At 54.3% G+C, this 20,630-nt stretch overlaps 1 protein-coding gene across 1 annotated transcript in view; it reads left to right on the forward strand.

The window, feature by feature from the left end:
- The window catches only part of NALF2 (NALCN channel auxiliary factor 2), a 32,786-nt gene extending 17,416 nt beyond the window's left edge, over positions 1-15,370 (forward strand). The window contains exons 2-3 of the mRNA XM_067304125.1: positions 14,088-14,259; positions 14,924-15,370. Coding sequence (XP_067160226.1) covers positions 14,088-14,259; positions 14,924-15,342 — 591 coding nt within the window. The 3' untranslated portion in view covers positions 15,343-15,370. The remainder of the gene's footprint in view (positions 1-14,087; positions 14,260-14,923) is intronic.
- Positions 15,371-20,630: the final 5,260 nt, after the last annotated feature.

A 20,630-nucleotide genomic window follows, 5' to 3' on the forward strand; every position in this document is an offset into this window, starting at 1 on the left:
CTGTTCCCTACGCTCTGTCGGTGGCACCGACCGGAATAAAAAAGGACTCGGTCCCCAACGCGGAGAAGGGGGCTGCGAAGCGGCGGGCTGGGAAGGGCAGCCGGACCGCGGCGGCGCCAGCAGCCCGTCGCTCCCGGTTAACGGAGCAGCCTGCAGCAGGGCCGGCGGCGGCTCCGGCTCCGTCCAGGAGCGGCACCGGGGCCCACGGGACGGCGAGCCGGCCGCGGCGCCGGGCTCCCGGCGGGAGATCGCGGGCCGCCAGGCGCGGGGGCGTTGGGATCGGCGCTGCGTCTCAATCCAGGAGGAAGCGAGTGACAGGCGCTCCCGGAACGGCTTAAACAAAGGCTCCCACGTGCTTTCGGTGAATTAATTTCAATCAGGCGCTTGCTGCGCGTCGCCGAAAATACCGGCTGCTCGGTCCAAACGCGCGCGGGGAGCCCGGGGGGGGGATGACGGCGGGGGCACGGTGAGAGCGCCCAGCCGGAGCTCGGGCGCCCGAGCGGGAAGCGAAGCGGGAGCATCTCCGTTACGGCCGGAGGCGGCGGGAAGCGGCGCGGGTGGAGGCCGGCAGTCGGGTCCTGCCAAAGCCCTTCCCGGCCGCGGCATTTCCCGGGAGGGAGGACTCGGCGGCATCAGCTCCCTGCAGCATCCCGTCTCCCTTGTGCCCGGCCGCGTGGTGTCGCAGGAACGGCAGGGAAGGACAAAGCCCTGCAGATACGGCGGCTGACTGCGGAGGAGCCGCTCGGTCTCCGCTCCGTGACCGCTGGCTGTCCCTCTCCCAACCTCCTCGTCTGCTCCCGGGTCTTCTTCTGGTGCTTTGCCCCTTCCCACGCATACCTTCACGCTCCGTGTCCTGGGCCGTGCCTTCCTGTCGCGCTGGCCTTCTCCTCTCTCAACTCCAGCCAAGACGCCGCTTCAAAGGAGAGCATGGAATAGCGGCGCTGGGAATTTACTGTTGCCCCTCTCGCTCCGCTGGCGCTGCGTGGGAGCGCGGGTCCCTTTTGCCTTTGCTGCGTGCCGTGAGTTTCTCAGGACGCAGCCTGCCCGCTGCCCTTGTTGTACAGCCCGCGGCACAAGTGGGGCCCCGTCCTCGCCCGCTTCCGAGGCGCTTCCGTACCGAGCAGCCTCAATGTGGATTGTGTTTGGATTCAATACATTTGTTCTACAGCAGCGCCTGGAGGCAGCCCACCAAGACTGGGGCCGCCTTGTACTCGACAGCGTCCAAGCGCGGGTAGTCCCTGCCAGGGGACCTCGCAGGGCGGAGAGACGGGACACGCCAGGATGCGGGGGGAACCGAGCACGCCGTGGGAGTCACGTACGCTGCGGGGAGAATGAGGGGGTTTGTGCTCTGGGAGCCCGGCCCCACGCGGGGTTTCCTGTTGGGGCAGCAAGGCGTGAAGGTTTTGCGCTCGTCCGAAGGGGATCACCTGGAGCGCGAGCGCGCGGAGCTGTTACGGGCTCCCCTGCCCTGGCGCCGGCGGACGGGGTCGGGTTTGCTAACGGCAGGGCGGCTCCACGGGCGAGGATGGCTGCAACCGGCCGGCCAGGACCACGGCCACGAGCCGGGCCGGCTCCACGGCGCGCAGGTCTCCTGCCGGGTGTCCCAGCCCGCGACGCTCCTCGCGGGACGAGCGCGTCTCCCCGGGGCGGCTCTGCGGGGTGAAGCCAGGATGGTGTTACTCGCCGTTTTGCTCCAAGGCCGGAAAGTCGCGTTTGCCGGGGTGAGACGGAGCTGTGCCCTCGACCACGCTGAGCGGCTTAGCAAGGAACTGAGGCCGGAAGCGCGGCGCCGGTCGTTCCCGGATAGCATCCCCGGGAAGCCGTTGCCGAGAGCGACCAGCATTAACAAATGCTCTCCGGGGTGGCCACGGGACAGCGTGGGTGAATACAGGTTTCCGCTTTAATTTTTAATTTTAATTCCATTTTAATTGCATGCATACATTTGTACGGACGGGTCCAGATCTGCGGTTTCAGACCTTCCTCTTGTCCTTTGCCAGCTCCAAGCGTTCCCAAAGCGCCCATCGGGCTGCCCAGTGTTGCGAACTTTAGTACGGCAGGATTCTTATCTTGGTTTTGAGCGTTTGAGGTGCGTGTAGGTCATGCTTTAAAGCTGTTTTTCCCCGTAGGGTTGAAAGATATGAGCTTAGGGAGTTGTGTGCTTCTCAAGCTAGTTTTGAGTTGTTTGGGGGTTTTTTGGTTTTGTTTTCTGGGTGTTTTTTTCCATAGAAGACAAGGCTTTCGGATAATCTCTTCGTTCCAAGAGCTGAGGATTAAAATTAAAGATGCTAAAAACCACAAGCTGCTTCCTGAAGTCACCGAGGGCAGCAGCGCTGCTGCTGGGGACCTCTCGGTCCGGCCCCGCTCGGCTCTCGTGTCACTCCGGGGTAATTGCAGGGTGACCTCGGTGAAGAGATCAGAAATCGCTGCAGTGGCCGCGCGGGGCCGTGAAGCGGGTCCCTGCGTGCGGCACCGGGAGAGGCAGCTCAACGTGGTGGGAAGCAGAGCGGCTTCTCCAGCCAGGACTCTCGCCCCCCCGTTAAGGCGAATCCCTCGCTCCCTCCCGCGCCGGACCCTGGCTCGGCCTCGCTTTGCGTCCCCGCGGCCGCTGCCCGTGGTTGCGGCAGGGACGTTTACACCGTGCTCTAGGTGACCCTGCTGGAGCAGGGCGGTTGGACTTAGATGATCTCCAGAGGCCCCTTCCAACCTCAGGCATCCTGGGATGCTGCGACAGGGCACGCGCCGCCGCGCCCCGCTCTGCTCCGCTCCCCCCGTTCTGAACCGGAGGCGCCGCGGCTCCAGCACTGTCATCGCCGGGCAAGAGGCAGCATTATATATATAAAAAAACAATGCAAAAATAATAATAATCACACACTGTTTTTCTTAAGAGCATGTGGGTGTGGCAAATGCACAGCCAAGGCGGGATAACACAGCCAGGATACAGCTCCCCCCCCCCCCAAAAATCAAAGAAGTTACCCCAAAAAAGCTGCTGCTGCAGATATGATGTTAAAACAGCCCATAGCAAAGCTAATAAAAACAAGGCCTGCTAAAGAGCTCGGCGTCGTTAGTGTCAGAGTCGCAGGCGGCAGTAATTGAATACAGCGGTAATTGGACGTTGCAGCCCGTGTTTGCGGCTCCTCCTGGGCAGCCGCAGCCGGCCGGCATTCCCTTGGATCCTCCGCCGTCCAAGGGGGCTCCTCTCCCCCCGCCGCACCCTGGTGCGCCAGAGCTTGGAGAGGCGCCCGAGCAGCTCGTTAGCAGCGCTCGTTTCCCCGGGTCCGAGGTTAATGAGGCGCAGCCGCTCCAGATGCTCGTGGCGGGCCGCGGTGGAAAGGCGAGTCCCGAGGACTCGTCCCGCCATGGGCCGGGGCGCGGGAACGGCGCCCTCGGCCGCGCGGCCGGCGAAGCGGCGGCGAGATCCCCGCGGCTTCGGATGCGGCCGAAGCGGAGAGCCGCGGCGACGTGGGGCGGAAGGGTTTTCCCTGGGTTCCCTGGCGGGGAGCAGCGAGTGCTGCGAAGCGCTGAGGATTTAGCGCGGCGGATAAACTCTGCAGCAGGGAACGTTGCTGGCGGCAGCGGGATGGGAAGCGGCATGGGCAGCGGGCACCGGCCACGTGGCGCTATTTCCCCGAGGGCCTCGTCTGGGAGGTGAGAGACCGGACTTGAGGAATAGCGGCAGGGCCGGGAGAGGAGCCGGCGGGGAGGCTGCCCTCCTCGGGAGGCGGCGGAGCGGCCGGCGGAGCGGCACGGATGCTCCCTGCCAGCTGCCGGCCTCCAAGCTGTGCTCGGCTCCTCGCTGCTGCCGCGACCGGGCTCCAAAAAGCCGCTTTTGTTCTTTTGAGCGCCTGTAATCGGGGGCAGGACCCGCGCCGGTGTCGGGGCCGGGGGCGGCAGCGCGCCGGCTGCGAGCGCTCGCGGCCTCGGCGTCGCCGGCGAGGAGGCGGAGGCGTGACGGCAGAGCCGAACGGCTTGCAGGACAAATCCCCAGCCGCCGACCCGAGCACGTTCCTGGATCGTTTTCCAGAACTGACCCCGATGCTTGCTCGGATTAGTCTGCCGAGTCCAATATTATTGCAATTAAACGCGGCCCCAGGCAGCTTTGCCAAGCTATAAACTCACGCTTGGTGTCTTGGAGCATCCAATTTGCCTGCACCTGGTAAAACCGCTCATTACTGCTGCTCGGCGGTTCCCTCTCCTCGGGAACCCCCTTCCTGGGGGCAGGGCCGGCAAGGGTGCGCGGCCGCTCCGGGGAGCCGCTCCCGGGGCTGCCAGCTCCCGCTGTGCCGCTCCTCGGCCGCCCGCTTTGGGCTCGAGGCTCCTCTTCGATTAGCGGGGGTGAAACCACCCTTTTTTCAGGTTAGCGGAGGGGAAGCAGCAAGTTTTACCTTTTCTGAGCAGAGTTAGGTTAACTTGTAGCGGAGAGTTTCCCGCTTCCCCCTCTGTCCTCGTTATCTTCTTCCAGCGTTCCCAGCTACCTGTGCCCGCTCCCACCGCATCCCTGTGACCTCCCCATCCAGCCGGCTAAGCCCGCTGCTCATCCCCGTTGCCGTGACGGCCCTTGCCAGAGCCCCTGTCTCTAATTAAGGCGACGGCCCCCCTGGATGATTAGCTGTGATGAGGATTTCCCGGGGGAAATGCCCAAGCTTTGCTTCCTGTTTTAATGGGAAAACGGCAGCTTGTTAATTACAGCTGCTCGTCCCAGCGGACACCCAGCTTCTCCCAGTGCTGTGTCCTCTCGGAAGGCGTTGCAGGGCTCGTTGGGCGAATCCCGAGGACGCGCGTCCCTCCCCGTCCCCCATCCCCGCCTTCTCCCCAGATTTACCTGGGGTAGCGCAGCAAACGGTGCCGCTGCCTGCAAAATACTGGCAGCAACTAGGGTGGTACTGAGAACGGCCAAATTACTTTTAAAAATGAATACGCTGTTATTTCCTGCAAAAGTACCAAGAGCAACTCAAGAATGCTCTGGAAAAGCTCTTCCGTGGGGATGCGGTCCCTGTGTTCGCAGGCAGGCGGCACGCAAAATCCAAACGGCAAGAAACTCGCTTGGCCCCGAAGTCCCCGTGGAAAGGCATGTCCTAACGCTGCTTTTAGATACCGCCGAAAACGCGAGCAGGCAGGTAGCTCTTGGAAATCCGCTTCGTTTTGCTTCTCTCTAATGTCCTTTAGGATGCGCTGTTTTAGCACAGCTGCAAAACTGAAGGCGGACAGCGAGCCCGCCTTCCTCGTTGCAGGTACGTTGGGCGTCTTTGGAGTTGGCCCCTTTCCTAGGCGGCAAAACTCTTTGTGCTCTCCTGGAGTCGTCTAGCGAGTCTTCTGCGCTAAAAACGCAGGGCGAGGGCGTTGAAGTGGAGCTTTGGGGAGTTCGGGTCAATTATATCTACTTGGCCTCGCTGGAGATCGGCCAGAAATAAAACCAGAATGGAAGAAACACTGATTATACGGTTTCTTTAGGAAGTGCATTTGGGTAAAGGACAATGATGGGAAATCAGTGAGCTTTTCCCGTTGATTTAAGCAGAAAACAAACTTCTTACTGTCTTAAATTCCGACAGGTCCTTTATAATAGCAAGAGGAAGCAGGTCGCGTGCAATAAGTGCAAAGATATCGAAAGCCGTTGAAAACCGGAGCCATAAGGCTCACTCTTTAAACAGCCCTGGGAGTTCGCTGCTCACCTGTAACGTTGCTCTGTGCGGATGTTTGACGGGAAGACACCGGAGTCTCCGTTGGGAGGCGGCGTGCCTTTCGTCCCGGAAAGCGAGCTGTGGGGCGGTGGGGGCAGCTGCAAGCCGCCGTTAGCCAGCAGACCTTTGCCGTGCGCGTTTGCGAGCAAGCGCAGGCGGTTTCCGCAGCTGCCGAAACACCCGGAGGAGCCGCGGCCAGGCCTTTCGCCTTGCGGCACGGGCTGGGAAGGGGAGGGGAGGGGAGGGAAGGTGCTTTACGCCTAGAAGAAATGGGGCGGCAGGACGTGGACGTTCACGTGATGCAACGGGGTTGTGCAAGGGGCAAAGGAGTCGCCTTGCGCTGCCCCACTGCCGTGTGCCGGCGGCACTGAATAGCTCCGGGGGCAGGCTGGGGACCTCGTGGCCGTGCGTGGGTGCCGTGCTTCCCTCCGGGCAAATGAGCAACCGAGGAAAGGAAAGGGAACGGCACCAGGGAAATGCCAGTGCCTCAGTGGGGTTTCTAGGAGCAGGGGCGGGAGCGCCAGCGCGGGGCTGAGCGCGGCCGGTGGGTCGTTGTCACCAGGTGAGCGACTGCGGTGTCCGGTGGGGTGAAAGCATCTGCTCAACCTCCAATGGTTGAGGTTTCACCGAGGTCTCTCTCTGCAAGGATTTGCCGGTGTTTCATAAGCTGCCAGCTCTCGGCAGTCTTTCGCTCCGTTTTCATTAAATTCGTCAGAATGACGTTGTCTCTGAGACCCCAACCATCTGCCAGGTTTGCCTGAAGTGAGCCAACGGGGCGGGAATGTTTTAGGGGGAAAGCGTACAAATGCATGCGGAGTCTGCTTGTGCAGGCTGTGTTTCCACAGGAAACCAGGATAAAAGCGAGCTTGTTCCTACCCGGTTCTCCCGAGTCTGCTGTGACAACTGCCTTTTTTGGCCTGTGGGAACAAATCAGCGACTGCCAGGGCTAAAAGCCTGATCTGTGACAGTTTAGGCAAAAGCCAAGGCCTCGTAAATCTGTGCTCTGTCAGTTGGCCCATGTGGGACTGGCTCGTCACCGCGTTACGTATGTTTGTGGGGTAGGAGCCCTGCGTAGGGGACCTGGGCTCTGGAAACCCTGATGCACTGCAGCTGCTCCTTCGGCTCGTCCCGCAGCCAGCAAACGTCTCCTACGGGAAACCCGGCTGGCCTCAGCCACAGGCGCCGGCTCTGGGCGACCCACACGGGAGCCAGCGTTAGTCAGGCAAACTCTTCAGCTGCGGCTGGGGAAGACAGACTGGTCGAGCTGTAGGAGACAGTGGTTCTGGCTCCACCATGCCTGGAAAACCCCTCCAGAAGATTCACGTTGCAAACATTAGCTTGGCTTTCGAAGCGTGTTTTTTTTCCTTTCCTCCTAGCACAGCTGGGACCTGGGCAGCCTCTCGCAAGGCGGCGGGGTCCCCACGGTGCCCCACGCACGCACGGGAAGCCCTGCGGTGCGGCACTGGTGGTGTCCGGCCCTCGGTGGGGAGCCCCTGGCTGCTCGCGGGCATCCCGATGCGTGGGCACGCGCATCGCACGCAATAGCTCCAGCGAGAGACGAGCAGTCTAGCAAAGGACTTTGCAGGGATTAAGGGAGACCACAGGCTCTTCCTGGTTTAGCTACAGCTGAGAGGAAAGCGTCTTGCCCTTCCAAGGCAGGATCGACTGTCACGTCCTCTGGGGGTCTGTGTTTGGCAATAGGTGCCTTCATACCAGTGAGAGAGTGACAAAGCCAGGGAGCTTAGAAAGGAGACACGAATGATTAAAGGGCTGGGAGAGAGGCTTACAGGAAATGTAAGAGAGTAAATCAGTCGAGCTTGCCTAAGTTATGACTAAATGGGGAGTATGATACATCTGCAAATATTAGAAATGTGTAAACACAAAGAAAGGAGAAGAATGATTTATGGAATGATTGAAAGGAATGAACTTTTGGATGGAAAAATGTAGGTCAAATAACAAGGAAAACTTGTAGGCAGCGAGGTGCGCTGTTCTCGGCGGTAAAACAACCTCCCCATTGATTGAGATGTTCAACACGAAGCCAGGTGAGGTCCTGCAAAACAGGCTGAGGGCATCAGCTGGCCAACGAGGGATGAACTCAGTATCTCCTAAGTGGTCCTTCCACCTCTCCCCAGGCGTGTCGGGCTGCAGACAGGTGCGGAGCTCGCACGGGGCCGGACCTCGCGGCGATCCCCAGGCGGGGTGGTGCAGGCTGCACTCTCCTCCAGGCTGGCCCTTGGGGCAGGTCGGCTGGGGCCGGTGGGATGGGAGGAGGGCTTGCTGCAGGCAGCGCTATCCGGGCTGCTTCAGCCTCGCGGAAGAGCGACGCTGCGGATGTTCTTCTGCTCTTGTGAGCGCTTCCATGTCCCTTTGGCACTGCCGAATAATTTAACCCGAAAGGAAAGAGTGCAACAGAGAATTGCGCTGCTGCTCAGCTGTGTATTGCATCTCTGCATGCTCCTAGAGGGTTGCACTATGAGGCTCTCGCCTTCTGCCTGCGATATCCAGGCCCTGCAGCAGCTGCTTGTCCTGGTGGAAGGGGAAACGCCCAGTACTGGTTCTAGTCAATTTATTGACTTTGGATCGTGTTTGTTGCAAATTTAACCTTTTTCCTTTTCATGCATTGTTTGTGGATGGGTGCTGGGTTTTGCCATTGTGTGTGCTACCACTTAGGGTTTGCGGCAGAATTTTTGTGAGCAAATATAACACTGTGAGCTGTTTATAAACTATCCACTTAACCTATTTGCTATTTATTATTCATAACCATGGAACATCAAAGAGTGTGCGCAAGAGAGAGAGAGTTAAGGGACAGGGCACTGTTGTTGCTACACGGTTAGAAGACTTGTTGAATAGAAAAAGCCTAAACGATTAGTAACAAAAAGTGAGTAGCAAGTTATCTTTTTCTGCTACAATCCTGGTTCATGTCAAATTTGCAGACTGTTCAGGACCCATGAATATTTTCATGCGCGTTCTGTGGCTGGACGCTGCCTTGCACAGCCAGTGGTTTGCAAAGAGCGGTGAGCTGAGCTCCTTGCTGACGCCGAGGAGTCACTTGTGCTCTTGCCCGTCGGGCATGGCTCTGCGAGACCAAGGCCTCCAGGGACCCCGGCAAAGCAGAGGTTCCCTGCGACTGCATCCACGCAGCAGGGGCTTTTATTAATGCTGCTCTTCAAAACATGCTTGTAGCCGGGAATTTGAGGAATCTGCTGAGGGCTCAGGGCAGCTCCTGGTCTCCCTGACTGTTTTAGCAAACGGCGGACATGAATAGTGACACATGTCAACTTGTGCAGTGATCATCTAATGTCAACAGACAGCCCACGGGGAACTGCCTGGGCCTAAACCAGTCAGGTCTTGCAGCAGGTGCTGTAAAAGCTTAAAGAATACAACAGAGGGTCTGAGTTTTCCCTGCTGTTTTGCAACTGCTTCATTCATTATATCTCTGTGAAACTTCTCCGCTACAGGTATTTTAAGTCTAAAGGACTTTTATGATCTTCTAGACTGATGTCTGGTCTGACACATCTCAGAGAATTTTAGCCAGCAAATTCTGTATCCAGCTCAGTTGCTTATGGTTTAGTTAATACATCCAGGTTTTAATCCTGAAAATTTTATAACTTAGGGCAGAATTCATCTCATCCAGCTTCAGCCATTTAAAATTCAGGCATCTAATCTAAGCTAGCTGTCACAAATCCTCTGCAGTCAACAGAGAAAGAGCGCAGCACCTCCAGCTGATCCATCCATGGTTGGGGTGGTCAGGGAACCCGTCTGGGGAGGGATTTATTGTCCTCAGGATGCCCTCTCTCTGTTGACTATAAAAGCAGTCTGAATAACTTAGATGAAGCCCAAATTTTTAGATCAACATCAGGTAAACTAACTCCATCTTGCATGCTTTAAAACTCCAGTAGAGCTAAAAACTATGTGGAAAATGTGTTTCATACTGATTTCCACAGGACTTTTTGATAAGGGCAGGTCTATTCCTGCTATGACTTGGGCAGGTGCTGAACCCAGAACCTGTGCAGCAGCACACGCTTTCCCTCTGCCCTCCTGGTCTGCTTTCATCTCTCTGTTTGTTCCTTTCCCTCTTCCCCTGCTTTGATAGCAGGGCTGGAGCCCCTGCAGGTTTCTGGAGGAGTGAGATGCAGTAGGATGCATGTGCCCTCTAATGGGGAAAATGAGAATACATCCTCCCTAAGCTATCCAACACAGAAATTCCCAGCAGGGCAAGATGCTTTGTTCCCAGAAAACTCTCGGGGAAGCTCTGTTGTTGTTTGAAGACCCTTCATATGGCCTGTTTCTAGAGTTGGTTGCCAACAAGGGTTTCTCCCATGGCGTCCATTTCTCACATGTGTTCCCTGGTTGCCCCGGCAGGCGTAATCCAGAGGTTAGCTCTGGAGACTGCTATCAAATGTTATAGCACCATACCCTTACAGAGCGTGAGGGGGAGCAAAGCAGAGGGGAGCTGATTGTATGTGAATGTTTATATCTGCTTGTCTCAGTTGGTGGCATCCTTGGGATGGCCCTCCCCAGCTCTTCCCATCCTTTATGGCTATTGTAGAGCACATCTCTTCAACAGCAAGCTCTCTGGGGTGGAGGTCTCTCTGTTTTTCTCCAGATTACACACACACACCTGTAGATGTACATAAATAACAGTGTTGTATAGAAGCAGGGGCTCACCAGGCTGGACCAGAGTAAAGATGCATCCCATCTAGCTAAGGATTAAAGAGCTCTTAGAGCTCTTCCTATCCTCTCTAGTCAGCAGATGGTTTGAAGCACATTTTATATCTTCTGGTTTTCCATCTCATCTATTGTAATGCATCATTATCCACTGACATATCTATCCCTTCTTTATGTCCTATTAAGGTCCCATTGAAGAGCAATGATGGATACTCATTTCCCTAATGAGAAAAACTAATCGCACTTGCTAAGTGTGATGTGTCAGCCCTGCTGAGTGATCCTTCTTCAGGAGGATCCTCCTGACTCCCCGCCGCCCTGTTGCTGCTCACATTGTCCCCCCAGGGACTAGAGACTGTTAAGGAAGATGCATGTTAAAGCTCAAGTTGTGGCAGTCTCTGGAGTGCAGGTTGTGCAGAAGAGCAGACCTTGTCTTCAAGTCTATGAGACTGGTCCCACAGCTTCACCTGCAATGTGTTCCCTGTCCGGGGAGGCGAAGAAAGGGGTAAATATCAACCTGATGTGGTTGGTGGTGGAGGGAACATGAGGAGTGTGGATTTGCTGGGTGCGTTCATTACCAAAGGGTACAGATGGAGCTGGCTGGTCTCCAGGCTGGGTTGAAGATAGTTGCAGTTATGGATCTGCTAGTGAATTTGACGGGTTCAGCTGTAATGAGTTAGGCTGTAATGGGTCGCTTCACCTACAAGCTTCTCCTGCCCCATTTGTGTCTGGTGGCAGAGGGATGCCTTGTGCAATTTTGCATCATGTGTCTGTTTGCTGCTTCTCTCTCATGCTCAGCAAAAGGAATGATGCAGCCTGTAGCACAGCCCCAGGCTCCAAGCTAATAGACTTTCAGTGCGGTTGGCTGGCACCAAGGGAGCTGGTATTTCTGCTGGAGCCCGTGCTAATTTGGAAGCTTGGTAGGAGCCTGTTTGCAATTTTTCCTCTGGGAAACCTCCAACACGTCCTAAACGCAGCCCCAGGGTCGCCCTGCAGCAGAGCAGGAACTGTCCCTCTGGGCCGGCTTGTCAGGCCCCTGATTTCCCCTGGTGGCTCTGGGCCAGACCTCGCCATGCCTGGCTGGCACTAGCTGCAGCTCTGGCGGTGGTGGCCTCGCTTCCCAAGCTCTGCAAACCACCGAGAGCCCGCAGGGCTGGACGGGGACTTTGGCTCGCTTAGAGCCGTGCTCGTGTCCAGCAGGAACCTCAGAGGCACCTCTTGCATGGAAGTAGCTTTGGACTGCCGGGGCCATGGCAGTTGGAGAAGGGATTTAGGAAGGAGCGAGGTGACGGGGTCTGGGAGGTGAGCACACCCTGCTGACCCCCATCTCCCCTTCCTCTTGGGGCCACTGCCACAGCCTGGGGAAATAAGCTCAGGCAGGTTCTCATCCAGAATGAGACCTCGAAGCTCTTTCTCCCCGTTGTGTCCTCAGAGTCTGATTACAGAGTCAGTCCCTTCTCCGGAGCCGTCTCACTTTGTCTAAATAATTAACATCCAACGGGCCAGAGAGAAAAAGCAGAGCTGCAGCTGAATTTCCCACATCCCAGATGAACGCCCTGACCACAGGGCTATTAACTGCTCTGAAAAGCTTACTCCATGTATTGCGTCCTGGTCCCGATTAAACTTTTTCTGATGAAAGTTTCACCAAAATTAACATGCTTCCATGAAAATTCTGGTTTTCATGAATTGGCATTTTCCAGGAAAAAAAAAAAAAGACATGAGAAAACAACTTGCCAAGAATTTCCCAAACAGCTTTAATCCTGAGACCTTACCATGGTCCAAACAAATGATAAGGATCTATGCAAAACATGGAGAAACAAAGAAGGGATGTTTTTACAGCTTCCAAAAAATAAAAATCCAGCTGGAAGGAGAAGCACGGGGTTTACTCCAAGCGCTCTGAGGAGGGAAATTCATTCCCTTTGACTCACAGGGAGTGCTTTCTAGTTGATTTCAAAGGAAGTTGGATATGGTCATTAATGTGACCTCAATTTTGTAGCTAGTGCCTTGATACATTCATAGATGAGCTGGAAATGCCACGGAGGGTGCTCTTCTTCCCATCGCTGTCATGGATTTCTCGCAGTCCGAGGAATGACTGCTCACCACAAGAAACAAGAGATCGCTTGAAGACAAACAGTTTCCCCCGTATGCGGTTCTCGGGAGCTCAGGACGATGCCGGAGACACAGTCCCAGCAGAGCCGTCGGTGGGCTTTCGCTGGGCAGCCCTGGGGCGGGCGCCAACCCACCCCAGGGCTTAGCTAGAAAGGCGCGACCTCCACGCTCCTCCGCTTGCTCTTCAAAACTTGGTTTTTTTCCTGGTGAGAAGGGCCACCTCGCTCTGCTGCGAGACCTAGGGGAGAGGAGGGACAGCAGAGCTGACGGCCCTGACGGGCAGAGTTTATGCCACCTCCTCCGGTCCCAAGTTGCAGGCTAGCCGCCAGGTAGCTTTTATTGCTGGAAATTGTGCAAAGTGCAGCTCTAACCAGCTAAAAGGTGAGTGCGACTTTCTGTTTTGGGAGAGCACAGGAGCATTTATAGCGCTGGGTAACACACTCGTTGGGGTATGTAGCTATCAAAATCTGCCTGTGAAATGAAGTATTCCTTATGAGAGCTGCTCATTTGAGCCAGAAGAAACAGCATGGGAAAAAGTGCAAGATTTCTGTGAATTGGGAGTCCCCCCAGAACCAGGTAGATTGTTGCAGAAGATGAAACGGATTTTATTCTGTGGCAGAAAAGGATGAATCCGAGGCGACTGTAACAACAGTGTGCTCTCATTACCAGAGCTCGGCACAGCAGCTAGCTGTGTCCCAGCAGTGCCCATATGCTTCTGGCAGGCAGCTTTTCCAGTAGTTGGAGAGCTTTGGAAATTGCCAAAAAAGGTTAGTCTGCAGTCTGTTTTGCAGTCCAGCACCCAGTGTTCACAGCTGACGGTGACCAGTGCAAAATGCATTAGAGGAAGCGTGAAATCCTCACCCTGCCCCGGGGTGTGCAGCACCCTGAGAGGTAACCCCAGCCCAAGAGCCAGGTTGTCCCCACTTGAAAGGCTCGGGAATCCCTTCAGGTGGGGCACAGCAGACGCTGGCCTTGCTCACACAAGTGCATGTACCTGCGTTTCCTCCCTTGGCTACTGTTTTGCTGTGGAGGTGCTTGCAACGGCAGAGACCGTAGTCCCGTTCGGCTTCCTGGGCTCCCGTCCTCTTTGCCTCTGTAAGTGCCTGGCCGGTGCTGAGTATTGCAGCGTTGAAGGTTACACGTGCGCTCAACGGACAGCATTGCTTAGCCGTCTGGAGGTTCCTCCTCTGCCCAGTCTCAGGGAAGAGAAAAGTGCAGTTGTTGGTCTTGGAAAGGAAATAAAGTGAAATTTTCATGTTTGAATTTTTCAAAGCTCTCAGACCTCCAGTCCCGGCAGAGTTACAGTGATGTGTTGCGATGCACCAGTGCCCATCTGTAGGGGACAGTAGTCCATAGTGTTAATTTGCTTTACTCTTGTGATGGTTCTGGGTTGTTAGATGAGTTCCACAGTATCTAACACCTTGATGGTTTCTTTTAATAGTTAATACAGTAAGTAACCCAGATGTATTGAGAAATGTTTCCTGAGTGAGCTAAGTGAGGTAAGAGGAAAAATCTCTCCTTCCCTTCTCGGGAAATCTCTCCTTCCATTTCACCCCTGCTCAAAACCAAGCTTCTGCAGTAGTTTGGCTGCCCAGGTGTTTGCGGAGGTGACGTTTTCCTCTCGGTGACTTCCTTTAGGCTGTCTACAAGGCCTGGCTGTGCTCCGAGTATTTCAACGTGACGCAACAACAGTGCCGACACCGGATCCCATGCAAGCAATACTGCCTGGAGGTGCAGACCAGGTGCCCATTTGTGTTGCCGGACAATGATGAGCTGATCTATGGAGGTTTGCCTGGCTTCATCTGTACGGGTAAGGAGGTCCCGGGAGCAGGGCAGGCATCCCAGGAGCGGTCACGCGGCCCCTGCGCCCCGGGGCGGTGGGGGAAGCGCCAGGAGACGGGCCGGGGGTGATGACCCAGCCCGCGCCTGCGGGCCCGGCGCCAGTGAATCCTCTAGCGCTCTACAAGCCCTACGGCAGATTTGGAAATCTTTTTTTTTGGGGGGGGGGGGGGGAGGGTACAGTGTGGAAACCGCCGACTGCTGAAACGCAGCCGTCTGGGGGTGAAATGCAAGCGTTTAGCGGAGACACAGCAACAGGCTGACAGCTTAGCGCAGGAAACGAAAACCCCACCTCTAACGGAGACCTAAAGAAAACGTTTAAAGGGGCTGAAGGTGGCGGGATTAGAGCATGGCCGGGATGTTGAATTCAGCTGCTACGCGCGGTGTCTGGGGACTCCCTTTCCCGCAGCTAGCGGAGTCCTGGGAGCGCTGCGGAGTCAACTGCGGTCTCTCCGTTGCGCGTCTGCCACAGGGGCTGGCCGGGGGCCGCGGGCCCGGGAGGGACCCTGCGTGGAGGTGCCTCGGTGTCCCAGTTCTCCAGTGGGACGTTCCCCTTGGGCATCCGCAGCGTGGCCACCCGCAGCCCCCTCCTCGGCGCGCCCCGCTGACCCCCTCCCCGCTGCCTGTTTCGCCAGGGTTGCTAGAGAACCAGCTGCCCGACGAGGAGGCCAAGTGCTGCGAAGTGCAATGGGACTCCTGCGACCACCCACCAGACAGCAACTACAACACATCCCCCAAATCCACAGCGTCAGAGTCGCTCCATTACCGCCACCACGACCCCCACCTCCATCACCAGCGGCAGAACCACTATCACCTCTACCACCACCACCACCAGTACCACCAGTACCACCAGCCCCACCCGCCATCTCTGCTGCCAGTCTCTGCAGGGTCTCGCCTCAGCAACAGCAGACTCAGACTGTGCGTCCTGGTCCTAATGCTTCTCCACACCATGGTGTCCTTCTCGAGCGTGCACAGCAGCGGCGGGGCGGCCGGCGGAGGGCTGAGCTTGGAGGCCCTGCCCGCCGTGGACGAGAGCGTGACGCGAGACGAGTGACGCAGAGGGGAAAGGAGATCTCCAAGAAGAATGCCAGATCTTTTTCCACTAAGGGGGGCACATGCTATTCCTCCAATGGGAGGCACGGGATTGGGGGTGACGCACACACACACACCCCCGCACATACCCCCAAGAGCTGCTCGCCGCGGGGCATCCCCGTGATGAAGAGTCTCTAATGCGCACAGGGCTGCGGGACTCGGCTTTGAGAAGGGTTCGGTCAGAAGCAGCCCGGCAGCTCCGCGCGTCCGGCCTCGTAGAGGCGCTGGGCGCCGGCGCAAGAAGGTACGGCAAAGGGGCAGGGAGAACGGAGCGGGGGTGCCTTTGCAAGAGGTGTCCCCCGTGGGATTGCTGCAGATCTCCCAGGCATCTGACAGGTGTGCCGTGTGGCACCCGCCTTACCTGCCACCTAAATGCCAAGAGTTTAAAAATCGACCTAACCCCGATTTCTCTTCCTCCTTGGTCTCTAAAGCCCAGCATCCTGCGTTCCCCAGTTGCCAGGTGGGGTGTGGAAGCAGCACCTCTGTCCAAATCCTTGCCCCTCTCCTATCTGGGGAAAAAAAATGCCAGCTCAAAGGCAGTCCCCATCTTTCGTGGAAGGGCGAGGAGCCCTCAGCGTGCCGTTCCTGACCAGACAGCCCGGCCCGGGCTTGTCCTTTTGCTGAGAGGAGTTGTGGTGTAGGAATGGGAAACGCTCTCTGTCCTGCACGGGGTTCATCTCGGTCAGGTCCTTACCTCTCTCCTCCGGCTTGGCTCTCCCACTCTTCTCTTGTACAAAGAGGTGGAGAGGGAGAGAGGATGGGGTGGAGCAGGCAAGGATGTTCCCAGGGTTCCTAATGCTCCACTTTGCAATGTATCCTGATGATTTCATTTAACTTTTTGTTTTCTCCTTTGTTTTCTTTCCTCAGTGGAAGGGTTTGTCTCAGAGAGGAGTTAGGGAGATGTGACTCAAGCAGTGCACAGACTCAGCTAAGGGAGACTTCAAGTTTGTAGTCGGTTCAAGAATAATAACAATTGGATGAAAGGCTTCAAAAGGCATCTTTCCGTGCTTCTTGTACGAATCATGTAGTAGACGGCATAAGGGCTGGGCAAAAGGGCTGGAGAAATCTGGCTTGTGGACATCTAGTCTCCCCTGCAGAGAACAGGCGTTAATGAACCCCAGTTGGGGAGGAGAGTGTTTATGAATATTTTTTATCAAGAGCTACTTCCCAGATCAGAAAATTTCTAGGAGCCCTTTTGGGACAGCTGGACTCAGATGAGCAAGGTGCCATCTGGTGCAGCCTAAATTGACTCACTTTTTTTTACCTGAGCTCAGTTTATCCAGGTACTCAGTCCCAAACAGATTTCAGATCCTGACTCTAATATGGGACTTCCAAATCCTCCATCCACCCACAAGGAACTATACTCAGAATAATTCTTGGAAGGTGGTGTGTGGGATACTTCACTGTGCATCCTGCCGTGGGCAAGGATTCTTCCTGTGGGGCCTGTTTTCAAGGCAGTTTCTCTCAGTCGCTCGTTATTTACTGTGACAAGTTGGTACAATCTAGCAAGAATGAATGATACTGTGAGAGGCCTGGATGGAAACAGGAAGATGAACTAAATTGGGAATGAAGAAAGAACTAAGGATCAGATATTAGAGAAAAGAAAGTTCATTCTGGATATGGGGTGAAGGAAAAGATGAATATGCGTTTTAACACTGTGGTGGTGGTGTGAGGTGAAGTACATGGAGATGGGGAAGCAGGTTGCAGTCAGCTGCAAAATGTCTAAATCGCAATATGGATGTAAACCTGGTCATTTCCTGTAGAGGAGAAAGTATGACTCTTCCTCTACTTCTAGACTGCCTCTTCCCAGATACCCTACAGCAGAGCACAGATTGGCATTTTTGTGGTCCTGCTGGTAGGCAGGGACCAAGCAAAGAAGAATATTTTGCTGCATCTCAAACCAATCCCAGATCCCTGTGAGGGTCAAAAAAGTCACAGAGTTCAGGACAATAAATATTTTGTGTTTTCTGGTCTGTTGAGGTGAAGCAAAAATAAGCAAAGCATTGAGAGAAAAGCTACTTCCTACCTGGCTGGAAGGGAAGTACCAGGACTGTCATGGGAAAGACTGGTTTTCTGAAACTTCCAGCCCATTTCCAGACCAAAGAGGCTCTGAAAAGCAGCTGAATGTTTGACTTCTGCTTTGACTTGAATCTCAGAGCTTTGGGGTGATGTTTACACATTAACTGTTAGGTGTTACCAAAGTCCTGCAGATGCAAAGCCTGTGAACTCATTGTCCGTTGGTTATCAGGCACTATGTTGTAAGGTTAATGTAACTAGTTTTCAGGGAAGATGCAGAGAATGTCTCCCGAGCAGATGTTATTGTTGTTGCTACCCAGAATAGGTAGGACCATTCTTGTTTGAATATTCATAACAGCATCCATATATTTTCAGCCTAGTTTACACAGATCTGAGAACCAGTACATGCAGCAGGTTAGCAAATAGGAATCTGACTTTTTTTTGTTTGCTCTGTTGCTAAAAAATTAGTTGCATAGCTGCTTTGATGAATAGCAAAAGCATACAGTTAGACCAAAGGAGGGAGCACAGTCATGTTCCTGTCTCAAGACAACCAGATCCAGTCCATTCTTAAGGAAATTAGATTTTTCATGTACTGCCAAGAGTTAAGCTAATTCCAGGCATCCTTTTCAGAGATAGGCTGAATCCAATCTTTGAACAACTCATCTAGAGAGAGAAGAATAGCCCAGTGTGGTGTGTCAGCAAGTGGCCCTGAGTCACTGGCCCTGTTCACTGTCTGCTCTGGAGCCTGCTCCGATGAGACAGTGCAGGACCCAGAATCTGCTCTGCCGCAGATAGCATGGCTCTGTGGCCTCTCCGTTTTGCCCCACATGCGTGTGCCATATCATACAGATCCGGTAGGTGCGAATCTCATCCTTGAGGGGCAAGTGTCATTGTGCCCACCCCGAAGCTCTCTTGCACTGCCAGAGACCAGAGCAATGTACACGTGCATTAGCATAAATGAGAATCCGGACTTGTACAGTCTCCTGTGACACTGAATGTAATGGCGCAAGAAGTTTCTGTGCCAGCATATGTACTGTGTGATGTCAAGAGAGGAGTGAATGCTGCAGAGCTTGAAGGAATGAAGTTGAATAGCCCAGGTGGTCTTACATGGGCATCAAAAGGGGCTCAGGGAGGCTGGCTAGGTTTTGCTGAAACAACCTGAGAGCTGTGAGAAATATCTTTACCATACCTAATATCCGATGATGAGCTTCATCTCAGGAGGCAGAGATCCCTTACTACCTCCCAGTGAATGATCTGAAAGCTGATCAGTTTCCAAGATTGGGTCTTTAGTGTAATTACTGAGACAGTGTAGTTGCATCAGCCTAATCAGCTGAACATGATGCAGGTACACAGTACATGAGGAAGCTCTGCGGGGCACTTCTGCTCTAACTAAAGGAGATCCAAACATTTTCCAAGCTGCGGCTTCCCACAAGGTACACACGTAAGCATCACTCACTGTATCAGTGTGGAGGGCACCCTGTCTCCTGGCACGGAGGGTAACGTGGATATGCATGGTATGGAGGCTCGCTGGCAGGCGCAGGGCTGTGTTTTTTACCTAGTGTGACTGAGAAGAAAGTGCTGAGTCTTCACAGAGCAAGGCTTTTGGAAGGAGCTCTTTTATTTAGCAAGTCTAGGCTGCTGTCAATAAGTTCTGTGGTTTTAGGGCACCATATGCTGTATTCAACACTTTGCCAATCTAGTTAAATGAATCCAGACTAGGCTGTTCACAGAACAGGACTGAGCAGCTGGAAGTGGTGTATGTTGCAGTCCATTATTATAAGGCCATCGGATAAAAATCTTCTCTCTGGTCTGACATTACAACCTTAATAATCCTCTATCTATATTAGCTCTCTCGTTGCTGTACAAGGGAGAAGTCCAGAAAGTAGACCTTAACATGGTCTCAGTTAATATCTCTGACATTATTTTTATTAAAAGAATGCTGCTGTTAGCCCTGGAGTCAATTAGCCTGGGATAAGGAGAGAAAAGAGGGAGTTTGTTTGCACAGTGCATGCAGGTACGCTTCCCAATCCACTCCCCATCGCGCCCCCAGTGTGAACGTGGACTCCAGGACCTGGAGTCTTCCCAGAGCAGCTCTTGATGCAGCCACCTGGGACTTTGGAAAATATCAAGTCCAAAAGGATTTATTATACAGCAAATCTAAAACCCAGGTGCTGTTTCCTTTCTTTTTCAGTTGAATGGTCTGGATTCTTCTCCCCAGAGAAAGATGCCATGTGTTAGGCTTGGTCTGTAAAGTCAAATGTTCCCTTCAATGACTAGATTTCTCCCCACTGAGAGAACACCCCCCTTCCCAGAGCAGTGATTCCTCATGGTCCTTCTGGAGCAAAACAGATTTCTGTCCCCTGGGCCGCATGTCCGAGGCGCAGGGGGAGCTGGCAGGGATGGAGCTGGCTTTGATGCTGTCACCCCACGGCAGATCACAAGTCCCTTCGCTGGGCACGTTCCCGTTGCTTGGCCGTCGTGCTGTTTGCCGGGTTGCTAGTTGTACGTGAGCGGAGGCAGCCACGGCTGAATCCGCAGGGAATCGGGCTGGCCAGGCCTCGGCTCTGCCACTGAAGCTGCGAGAGGAAAGGTAGCTATGTTCTGTCTGGAGTGTTAGTCTTGAGTTTTGCACTTTAATGTAACTGCCAGTTGTACAAATTAATTAAAAATAACTGAAGAAAAATCCCAAAGAAAGGCCCTGCTTCCTCTGGTGAAGATTAATCATTAGTTGAGCCTCTTTCTTATGAAAATACAGATCCATGGTAGCCCCAGGCAAAAGATTCCCTGGGAGAGCCCTCACCATTCGTGCTCTGAGTTAGGGAAATCACTTTGAAAGCATCTGACAACTAAAGCAGAACATGTTGAGTAACTTGGCAACACTCAGAAAACATCTTGAAATGGTTTTTGTTCAACACATTTTGCTCTGCTTCAATAGGAAATGTCAGGGCAGTTCATTCACTGCCACTCAGGACTCCAGGCAATGCTGGGAGACAGTTCATTTGCCCCACGTTTGCAGGGGGAGGAAAAAAAAAGAAAGAAATTTTCTGATATCTGCTAATCTCAAGGAAGGATCCCCATCAGCAGCGTGATAGCACTTCCCAAATTTTGTACGTGTCTTCTGGCAAGCATGGTCTACTTGTGTTGCATTTGAAATGGAGGTTGGTGATTTAGAGCAAAAGAGCGTGGCTGTTTTCACTGATGGTGGAATACTGTATCACGAATCCTGCTGGGAGT

Source organism: Apteryx mantelli, chromosome 13 (genome assembly GCF_036417845.1).
Source record: "Apteryx mantelli isolate bAptMan1 chromosome 13, bAptMan1.hap1, whole genome shotgun sequence".
NCBI lineage: Eukaryota > Metazoa > Chordata > Aves > Apterygiformes > Apterygidae > Apteryx > Apteryx mantelli.